Source organism: Tigriopus californicus, chromosome 8, assembly GCF_007210705.1.
Source record: "Tigriopus californicus strain San Diego chromosome 8, Tcal_SD_v2.1, whole genome shotgun sequence".
In the NCBI taxonomy this organism is placed as follows: domain Eukaryota; kingdom Metazoa; phylum Arthropoda; class Copepoda; order Harpacticoida; family Harpacticidae; genus Tigriopus; species Tigriopus californicus.
Window position 1 is genome coordinate 3976408 of NC_081447.1, and position 10923 is coordinate 3987330.

Consider the following 10923-nt stretch of genomic DNA (forward strand, 5'->3'; position numbering starts at 1 on the left):
GCTATTCTTTTCATTGTATGTTAAAATTCTCGAATGTTTTTTTTTCATTGAACATCTTCCAGTGCGTGTGTTTAACTCTCCCCCTCTACGAAAGANCAGTTCAATGCTTGATTAATATTTCATTTAGATATCCATGTAATTGAATTCTTTTGAATTGAAATTCGGTTGAATCTGAACTGAGCGTCTGGTTTTGAATATCGCCAGATATTAAAAAGATTGAGTGAACAAGAACGGAATTTTCCAGCCAAATGAGAAAGTTTCCTCCCCAAAATTACGATGAAGTCAAATGTTGAGCAAACCCGTTCTCAGTTGAGGTAGTCTTCCTAGACAGTCATCCTAACAAGAAGTCCTACAATTTTGAAACATGGAAGGAATGGTTCCCGACGAAGAAAGGGGCGTTGCAACCTTGGGAGGAAGGGCTAGCCTTCCCACTATGTACGTCGAAAACGAATTGAATAACTCTACCGTAAGCAACGCCCACCTTCGCTTCCGGAAAATAAGCCACGAGGCGCCGAATTCCTCGAATGGGCGTTTCAACCCTTGCTATGGCACCCCTACCACGTATTGCTCCTCACCGAGGGCAAACCATAAGACGCCAGATTCAGGTATCGAGGTTTCCAGTTCATCGTTGGACACTTCTCCAGAATCTCTTGACAATCAGTCGCAAAGTCTGCGTTTTCCACCTCACAGGAATCTTTATGAGGTGAGTTTTAGGTGTTGGGGAGTTGAATGAATAATTAAATCAACATGCTTATGATTTTAATTCGGTTTAAGCACAATGTTTCCCAATGTTAGCTATAAATATAGACGTTAGGATTGGTTATAAACATTTTATTCCAAAGATGTAATTTGGCAGAGTGTTTTACCCCGACTTTCCCTTAGCGAGTTGTCAATTGTCAACTCTGAACCTTTGCAAGAAACAAGTATGGAAGATGAATTGCAAATTTGGTGTTCGTGTCTCAAAGCGAGAAAAACAGGCCTCGAATGTCTTTTGAAATGTTAAGAGATTAGAGTCAACAGGGACAGTACGTATAGGGATCGTTGTTTAATAGTGATGGTGTCGGGTAAGAATTCATAGGAGATAACCTAATATTACTGGCCGCATGGCGGGAAACGAGATGCATAGACTACAAATGTAACCCTGATTTTTGGCACGTCAAACCAGGGTTGCCTCTTTACTCAAATCTGAATTTTTACCTTACGTTGGGATAGACTGAAACTTTCAATCCATTGTGCAAGTTCACTGGCAATCACAATTATGCTCTCAGTACTATTGAAATCTGCCACTTCACTTGACTTCGCTAAAAACGCTGCTAAATGATGGAAAAGTTTTAGACTTATTATTATTATTAGTTGACGTATTGAAATGACTCCAGTTGTAAATTGCACTCGTAACTTGGAATTTAGAGATTTAGCTTTGCTCAGCTTGGCCCTTATCTTTAGGGAATTAATGCACTTTTGTCAAATCGTACTTCATCAGCTGAAAAATGCCTAAAAAATGTCAAGTTTGTGACGACCACTCTTGTGACTACCCTCGCCCTTAGTCATTGGAATTCATGTAATTCCTCCGATCTAAAATTGTAAATGATTGCAAAATAAACAATACATAAATCTTAACATCCTAGGATGGGTCCTTCAATGAGGCTGACGAGTATGAGGCTGACATCCCCGATCCGATGAGCATGTCTTGGGAGGACTTGAAGAGAAATTGGACTCGTAGCCGAATCCGATTCGACTCCCCATCATATTTGCCCAAGCTCAAGGAGATTCTACCGGTCTTGCTCTTGATTACGGTCTTGGCCAGCGCCGGATTCGGTGTGGTGATCCTTCAAAATGCCCTCCGTAGAGGAGCCTCAACTCAAGGCGACGATGTCCAAGCCTTAATTATGGGCGGTAAATACGAAGCCCTCGCCTACGGTCAAAAACGGCGACGGGAGGTTCTGGAGAGCTCGGGGCGTCTTCTTCCCGATAACCTGCAGTCCGAAACTGGAGATGTTTTAGGAGGCAAGAAAGCTTCGATTCAATATGGTCACGACCTCAAGAACCTGCAGGCCAAAGAAGAGACCCAACGCATGTTGGAAGTACAAGCCGCAAAATTGGAAAAGATCATCGAGACTCTGGCCCTGAAGGAGGGGGATTCCGAGGAGGTTGCCAATGAGAAGAAAGACCTTCTCTTGGAGAAACTGCGCGAGTCCGGACATTTTGCCTCCTCCAAGATCGAACCTCTGGATATCGACAATGTCAGTCCGCCTCAGGATCATGAAGTGATCATTGAAAAGAAACCCTCTCCACAAATCGGTCCTAAACTGGACGACGAGAACAATGCCCCTAATTCAGAAAACCCTGAGCCTGTCAAAATTCGCCGGAAGCGAGTGATTTTACAATCTAAGAGTGCCAACCCATTGAAGGAGTTCAGGATCACAGAACTTGACGGGGAAAAAGAGGACGACCCCTTTCGCCTGCTATGAGCAAGATTTCTACTTTATGATGAACTTTCTATATGTATCAAACTTTGAGACCCTTATGTGTATTATTTGCTGACGAAATGGGAAATAAAGCGTTCTTAGAAATTGCCCGAGAATACGCACAAGTTACATACTGCTTGTCAGTCTATTTCAACAACTGGCCTTCTTATCAGTAAATATGCTGCATCCTGCGCACCAACTCGAGGTTCTCGCTTAGTGGCCCGAGTATTATCTTGAAATATGGACTTGTTCTCAAAGAAACAAAAGCAAGTGGGTGTTTCCGAAGACTCGGCACGCCCTCGTAGTCGAACCATGCCTAATTTGGTGCGGGACAAGATCTCGGGACGATTCTCAAGGACAGAACCACAATTGGACATAAGTTTGCCCACCAACTTCACGCACAAGGTTAAAGTCAAAAAACAATCTGACGGAACGATTGTAGGTATGCCCGAAGAATGGATGACTTACTTCTTAAAACAAGTGGAAGAAGATTGCAGGAATGGCAACTCGGAGGCTGCCGAAGCGGGCGCGAGGGTCCTCAAGTTTTTCCAAGAGTTCTCGAGGGATGGATCCAAGCGTCGGGGGAAAGGACCTATCCCACCATTACCCCATGCCCACTGTCCCCCACGGGCTGAGAAGCCCATGCCACCCACTATAAAAAAGCCCGAATCTCCTGCCCACCGCAGTACTTTCTACTTGAACGTCACACCCGCCACGCCTACATCAAGCCATCTACCAACAGTTCAAGTTCCTCAATCGCCGATGGAGTTCCAAAACAGTGAACAATATTTCTCTGTATTAGAAGACACTGAGGAATTTGAGTGTCTGCAACTATCGGAAGCTCATAAAAGCATGGCTAACGCTATATTAGAGCTGAAGAAAAATTTCGGAGAGAAGCCCACTAGCTTTAAAAGACAAACCTTCCGATCCAAACCGCCACAACCACCGAGTGTTTTGGTGGAACTTCGGCCAGAGAGTGGATCAGGTCAGTTTAACGGCGACAAACCCTTGGGCGCTTATCGGCAAGTGTCAAATTTTAATGACGAAGAAGCCTTGGAGGAGATGAAGAAGTTGTGCAACCCAAAGACATTGGAGAAGATTTACAGCAAAGGTAAGAAGTTGGGCTCCGGTTCTGGAGGCGTGGTGTATCACGGAGTCCATGGCCAGACCAGAGATAAAGTGGCCATCAAAACAATCGACTTGAATTCTGGCGACAAGAAAGTGCATCTACTGATGGAGGTTCTTGTCATGAGGGAACTAGTCCATCCCAATTTAGTGTCTTTCCTGGATATCTTTGTCACACAATGGTAAGTGCGATCATCGTTTTGTGAATACGATAGACATGTTGAAGTACATACCAATTCACAGGGAACTTTACGTGGTGATGGAATACATGGACGCTGGAGCTTTAACCGACGTGGTTTTATGTACCATCCTGAAAGAACCTCAAATGGCTGCCATTTGTAAAGAAGTTCTCAATGGCCTAGGATATTTGCACGAACACGACGTGGTTCATCGTGATATCAAGTCCGATAATATATTACTTTCTCTCAAGGGGGCCGTCAAGATCACAGGTAATATGCTGGACATGATATTTTCTCAAAGTAGGAAAGGGTTTCCCAAATCAAGTAAAACCGGCTTGACATGAAAATCCTTTCCGTTAGAATGCGTTGATAGAGATTTGGCTGCCTTAATATTGATGATGCGAGTTCCCACAAGCCATCCATGCATATTGAATACGATTTGATTCAATTATCTTGTCCCTTCAATAATGGAAAGGATTTCACGAAAAATGGGAGACCACTTGTATGTCAAGCGATTACGATCTTTCCGAATCCATTCCAGATTTCGGCTTTGCCGCCAACGTCGCGGGAAATCGTATGCGTAAAACATTTGCCGGTACGCCTTATTGGATGGCTCCTGAAATTATCAAAAAGAACACTTACTCGACCCAAGTCGATGTCTGGAGCATGGGAATCTTGGCCATTGAAATGCTGAATGGAAATCCTCCTTACATGAACGAGACGCCCATTCAGGCCATGTACCAGATCTCTCAGAAAGGCCATCCCCCAATCAACAACGACAACATATCTCAAGACCTTCGATCCTTTCTAGACGCGTGTCTTCAATTCCAACCCGAGAAACGAGCGACTGTTCCCGAACTCTTGCAACATAAATTTCTAGGCAAGGCCGGACACTTGTCATCGATTGTGCCGAATATCAAAGCAACCATACAGAAGAAAAAGGGCTTGATATGACTTGATGCCAATTATGATTTGTCGCTCCTAAATTTGTACAAGGCTCTAGGATATGCTGGAAATACATATGCCATCTTAATTGGTTGCCGCTCGCACTATGAGAATCATGTCTGTCTCTCCTCCCTCGGTCAGGTATAACTAGGTATAACTATTTCATAACCGGCTTTCCTCATGCTATCATCGCCAGCGTTCACATACCTGCATTCTTTCACTGATTATTGGGTAGCAATTGTGGGATCCGAGGCAATTGGGCGCAATGGTGAGTAGCACTCGCTCAAAGTGACCAATAACTTTCTTCTCACGTTAAATATTCTGTCTGTATGATCGTAGAGTGCCATGTACCGTACAGTAGTCGATCTTTCTTCTTCTTCTTCTTCTTTTTTTGTTCCTTACTTTCTGTGATATCCCTACTTTGAGCATTTCCGTTGGTTTGCTTGGATTATCAATTGCCAATAAATCCAAGATTGATAGGAATCAGGGTCTACCATGGATTTCGAAGAAGAGGACCTCAGACCATTTTCCGGAGTGAGCCGGCCCCAAACATCGGTCAATTTGTCCAATGATCAAGTCCGCCCCATGACAGCCGGAATGGCCTCGACGGATTCGGCATTCCTACAATCCCGACCCATGACGGCTCAAGGACACGACTTTGACATGGACGGATCCAGACTGAATACGGCCAGACCGAAAACGGGGTATAAACAGGTCCAATCCCGGATTGGAACCGCCATTAGCCACAGGGGGGATTTCCAGGTATTGTCAAGGGCCCAAGCACATCTCCGTTCAAAATTAGTTATTGACACATTAATTGTTAAGCCAAGTACTCGGGTTCTCTTTTCTACCATTTTTTACCCCTCTCTATCTTCGTAGAGTGACATGGCAAGACCGTTTTCAAGGGCGGGCTCCGCAATTGGGGACCGCCCTGGGAGCACTTTTGGGCGCCCCACAACCGGAAGACTTGGATCAGCTATTGGGGCACGTGTTGTTCCTGGTACAGCATCGCGAGCTTTGGCATCCGCGATGCAAAATCGACCCATGTCCAGAGGAGGTATGTCCGTTCAGTTCATCAGATATCTTCAGCCTCGTGGTAAATGTGGATGTCGAGAGGTTGCTGGATGATTTGTTTCACTTATTGCGAGTGTTTAATCCGTTCAATCTTCGTTTCTCCTCTGAAGTTTCCTTACGGAACTGATTGACCTTACTTTCAAGTATCAATCTTTACTTGTGTTTCCTTTTCGGGCGAATATTTAATAAAAAATCATCATAAGTACGTTCATATTTCCTAGGGATCGGGTTACAAACTCCAGTTTCTGTGACGGATCGACCCGTCACACAACAGGGATTGACTGGGATGCGAACTGGAACCGGTCGAGGACCTCAGAGACAATTCCAGGACAAGAGTTACTACTTGGGTCTCTTGAGGACAAAAATGATTGAATTGCAAACGGAAGTTAACAAGTTGCATCGTGAGATCGGCAGTGCTCAGGAGGAGCAGAGTACATATTTAGCTTATGATAAACGAGTCAAGGAGTTGGCATCCGAGTTAACAGGTAAATTTATTGCCATTTTCAATACATTATGAGCAAAATATGTAAATGTTGTTAGTGCCAACAGCTTCTTGAGCCTTGCACGATTTCACTATCAAATATTCAATGACGCCAAGATAAAGACTGCTAAAGCTTTAGTCCCGTTATGCATCTACTTTGATTTCCAAAAATTCCAGAACAACAGGGCGTTTTGGCTGACTACAACTTATTGGTGGATAAGCTGAATACCGACACGGATCGATTGGAGGTTGAGCAAGAAGCTGCGGAGCTGAAAGCCAAAAATGATGAGGAGCAAAAAGTTGTTGAAACGCTCTTTGAAGCCCGAAGAGAAAAGGAACGTATCGCCGAGCAACTTGAGCAAGAAATCGAAGCTGAGCGAAACATGGCCGACAATTTGGTTGCAGCTATGAATCCAGAAATCCGAGATAAATACTTGGAGCTCAAACACGCTAACACCGCATACCAGGTACGTGTCAACATTGCAATTGCAATTTAAGACGAGCAAATTTACTCAGATTAACAATTGAAGATTTGAATTGGATGTCTGAATTTTAGAGTCGCTTGAATTAAGAAGAATGAAATATGTCAAAAGATGATATCTCTAGTACGAAAACGAGATTTGCATTCTCAAGTGGGATTCGATTGAAGTGAAACAGCTTTTGGGTTTTTTTTCCCCTTTCCAAACGAATGTGAATGACATAAACTCTCGTTCAGTCCAAGAAGCAAAAGTTCGCTTGGAAACATGTCAAAATGAGTTTGATTGAAACCATCTAAATTAAATCGACAGCTATGCAAAGGACTGAAATACGATCTCAAAATTAAGTGACCAGTCGGGCAGAATGGCCTAACATTGGTTTTGACCTGGTTCTCTGACACCTTGTAATTGTCGAACCCAGAAGACAAATGACGCACTTTCACTCCTTTGCCAACATGAATAAGCAATACCGTCGGGTTCAATATGCTTCACAACTCCGCCCTTGTTTTTGTCCAACTCTGCTACAAGTCACAATTAGACTTTCAAGAGGTTGATGATTAATCACGTTAAGTAAGTTGTTTTTGTTCTTAATGTTGCTCGTCCTCGTCCTAGGTTGAAATTGAACGCATGAACCAGGAGCTTGACGCATTGAACACTCAAAGGGCCGCATTCGAGGATGAATTGGCCATGTCCGCTTTGAAGCGAGAGGCTGTGGTGCTTTATGAACAACTTCGGGAAGCCGAGGAAAAGCGAGATCAGCTCTTGGAGGAAGAAAACCAACGAGGCACACCTGCTCAAGAACGGGAACGCCTTCTGCAGCAAGTGAAGGATGATAATGCCGAGATTGCCACCATGGAGCGCCAAATTGCTGAGACTCAGGAGCAGGTAATGCTTGAGCAATCAGAATCCTTGATCCTCCTCATTGAGGCGTCCAGAGGTCTTTTAAATTGTAATTATTCAACAGATTCGCCATTTGAAAGATGAACAAAGTCAAATCGAAGAGCAAATGGAAGAGCATCAATCCGAACGAAATCAAAAGTATCGGGAGCTGCGGAAACGGGAGGAAACCATGGATCAATTTCTGAACACCTTTGAAGACAGTAAAGCTGAAGAGCAGGAAAGAATCAATCGCCTTGAGTTGGCCATTGAAGAGACTGCCGGAGAAATCAGTAAAAATCTCGGTCACATCGGTCATTTGCCCACCTCCAAAGGATTCCGAGCCATGAAAGAGGATTTGAGTTTCAAAGAAGGCGAGACTGAGAAAAGCCGAAATACTTTGGAGAACTTGAACCAAGAGCAGTCCCAACTGAAATTGAATCTTGAAAAGGTAATGCTTGCAAACCAAATTCCGAAGCATGTACGTACATCGTCAGAGCTACCAAATATTGTGGTCGTTAGCTTTGTCGTTGGAATTCGCCGGGAGATCTTATTAAAGTTGGGCCCGATGGAAATATAAACCTTCAGGAATTGGAGGGCAAATTATTCGAAACAAGTCGCGATTGAAATCTAGGAATGTGTGTCATTTGCAATGGTAATGATTTTATCTGGAAATGGCCTCATTTTGGTGGCCGAATAGATCACCCTTGGATTACGTCAAAGTATACGACAGCAGCCATAACTCAGTTCGGGACCTTTAAATACTTAATGTGGCAAAACCCCACACATGACAATTTCATCACAGAACAAAGAACGTCTGAGCTTACAACTGGCTGGACTTGCGCAAGGACTCGAACGTATAAATCTAATGGAATAAAGACTTCAATCTTATAAGTCCATAAAAAGTTGTATCATTAAGAACAACTCATCAATTCATTCAACCCAAGGCTAACGAGCCGTGTTGCCAAGACTCGTTCATTCAATCACGGAGACGTGGTTTCGTTCAACGTCTGCATTTCATTTTCATTGCATTACTATCAATCAATGCCTTCACGCCCTGCAACTTAGCCAGTATTTCAAGTTGTTAAAAGATATGTCGCCATATTCAGTAGTCTGTGCTGTATCTTCAAGTTTAATCGACCTTGACAATGATGTTTGACACTGGGGACATAAGAAATCAAGCGACGAAAATTCAGCTTCTGGACAATTCGGATCTCCAAATCAAATTATTAATATTGATTGGCTTTCAGAATGATTCCACTGAGAATAACTTTTTGTCTCAGGCCGCCAAAAAACTGTTCCAACCACAGGGCGGGTTCCTTTTCTCTGAGCCACATTCTCCGGCCAGGAGATAACTTGCCAAAGTATGGATATTAATCAAATCGTAACAACAATGTTTGCAATTCTAGATTGAGGCCTTGGAAGACAAGATAAGGACCGAAATGACCACTCTTAAGGACAAGATGAAGACCATGCAAGAAGAAATGATCGTGTTTAACGACTTGGACCGGTTGCGTAACGATGCCGAGGAAAAACGCGCCATTTTGGAGAGACAGCGTGAGCAGCTGTCGGGAAGGAAAATCAGTGTGGCGCAAAATCTGGCAGAGATGAAAGAAAAACACGACGAATTGAAGGTATGGTGTTGTAAAATTGATTTGAACTTCTAGTGAGGACTACTCGTTTCCAAGCCGGTGTCAATTACTTCTGAGACGTATGCTATTAATGATACTTTGGGTTTCAAATGTAAATAATCACGCATACAATTATTTCGATGAATATTTAAGAATAATTCAGAAGTCTACGCACTAAAACTTGTAATGTGCTCGAATCTGTAGTTGCAACATCTCAATTGCATTGTTTCAAATGCGAATAGCTACAACTACAATTACATGAAAATGTAAGAGCAGTTATAGTTACATCACAGGTCCGCCCGTTTCAATCATGTACATTTCAATTCCAGAAAACTCTGGCCGATAATGAGACCCATGTTCAACTAACGAACCTGGAGAAGAAATGGAGCCACCATGATCAGAACAACTTTGCCATTGAAGAGTTCATTTCCAACAAAAAAGCGGAGATGAATTTTGAACCAACGAAAAACAAAGTGATCAAGATGCAAAGGGATTTTAACAAACTTCTGATTGAGAGCACAAAGAACAACCCAATGCAATAAAGCTAGTTTTTTTATCTTTCTCAACCAATTCAGCCAACCTTTGCACTTTTGCCCTCCTACAACCAGTTTCGTTAAAGCCAGACCCCAACCGTGTCTCTTGAAACCTGAAATGAATGCTTGACAATTTGAAAGCAAGCACCGGAAACATCATTTGGAGAAACGCCGGCTTGAGGAAGATATGGATAACAACTCCACAGCAAGGTGATGGACCTGTGACAATCCATTACGGCCATGGTAATTTATTGCTTTTGCCACCCCATTCAACAAGGCAGCCAAATGAATTTTTCGTCTTGATTGGGGATTGTGAAGGAATCCGTCAGAATCGCATTGGCTCAAGCAAGCAACATACTGTATGTACAAAGAGGTTCTCTCAAATGGGCGAGATCTCCCCACATTGCGGGGAAATGCAATCACCAGGCACTCAATTTACCCATCTAACTTCTAACTTACAAAAACATTCTGCATAAGAGCCAAATCTCGTAGTTCAAAGTCATTCCGTTTACTACTAACGGCGGGAAACGGGCAGGGAGTTTTTCTCTCGGGGTAAGGAAGAACAACTGAAAATGAAATGAATAAATGATGAGCCCTCATCCCAACAGCCCTGACAACTCGAGAACTCACACGAGAACATGCCAGATTCAAGTGCTTCATGAAATAAGTGGAAGAACAGAACAATAATTTCAGTCCGCTTTGTACGGGACGCTTTTGTTCGAGCAGCAGAGAGGACTCCCATAGTGTACGAAATAAGTAGTACATACACTGAACCTTGCAGAGGGTGAAAGAGCACTGAAAAATGTCCATTTTTCTTAACCGTATGAGGGGATGGTTTGCTTGGTAGTGGTACGCAACCGTCCACGATCGACTGCTAATGCAAATAGGGTACAACGGCTTTGGTTGGCGTTCAGAAATAGCGTGGGTGGACAAGTTTGCCCTGAGTTTGCTCCACTAGTTGTGGGACGAGGAGTACCACTTGGAGACTCAATTAATCCGAAATGAGTTTACAGAAATAAACATATCTGAATCTAGTCAACAACCGGTGATACCGTTCATAAACTGTCTTTGGAAAACCTTTACACACCAGGGTGTGACTTTGTGGGGACATCTGGAGGTGTTTGACCCTCTTTTGTTT

The 10923-nt window shown here is 43.3% G+C and overlaps 3 protein-coding genes across 4 annotated transcripts; all 3 read left to right on the forward strand.

The window, feature by feature from the left end:
• The first annotated feature begins 286 nt into the window (after nt 1–286).
• Nucleotides 287–2581, forward strand: LOC131885240 (uncharacterized). Its single transcript, XM_059233202.1, has 2 exons — nt 287–703; nt 1626–2581. The coding sequence occupies exons 1-2, from the start codon at nt 365–367 to the stop codon at nt 2466–2468; spliced, it is 1182 nt and encodes a 393-aa protein (XP_059089185.1). The 5' UTR covers nt 287–364; the 3' UTR covers nt 2469–2581.
• A 46-nt stretch (nt 2582–2627) lies between these two features.
• Nucleotides 2628–4815, forward strand: LOC131885238 (serine/threonine-protein kinase PAK 2-like). The gene is made up of 3 exons (XM_059233200.1): nt 2628–3772; nt 3834–4039; nt 4311–4815. Exons 1-3 carry the CDS (start codon nt 2706–2708, stop codon nt 4721–4723), a joined length of 1686 nt encoding a protein of 561 aa, XP_059089183.1. The 5' UTR covers nt 2628–2705; the 3' UTR covers nt 4724–4815.
• Nucleotides 4816–4931: 116 nt separating this feature from the next.
• On the forward strand, nt 4932–9822 carry LOC131885235 (intraflagellar transport protein 74 homolog). Of its 2 annotated transcripts, none has more exons than XM_059233195.1 (8): nt 4932–4982; nt 5594–5771; nt 6010–6273; nt 6447–6736; nt 7358–7630; nt 7710–8072; nt 9031–9255; nt 9582–9822. In XM_059233195.1, the coding sequence occupies exons 1-8, from the start codon at nt 4980–4982 to the stop codon at nt 9792–9794; spliced, it is 1809 nt and encodes a 602-aa protein (XP_059089178.1). In that variant the 5' UTR covers nt 4932–4979; the 3' UTR covers nt 9795–9822. The 2 variants fall into 2 exon arrangements, with proteins under 2 accessions (XP_059089178.1, XP_059089177.1); XM_059233194.1 differs by lacking the exon at nt 4932–4982 and adding an exon at nt 5210–5476.
• The last annotated feature ends 1101 nt before the right edge of the window (nt 9823–10923 follow it).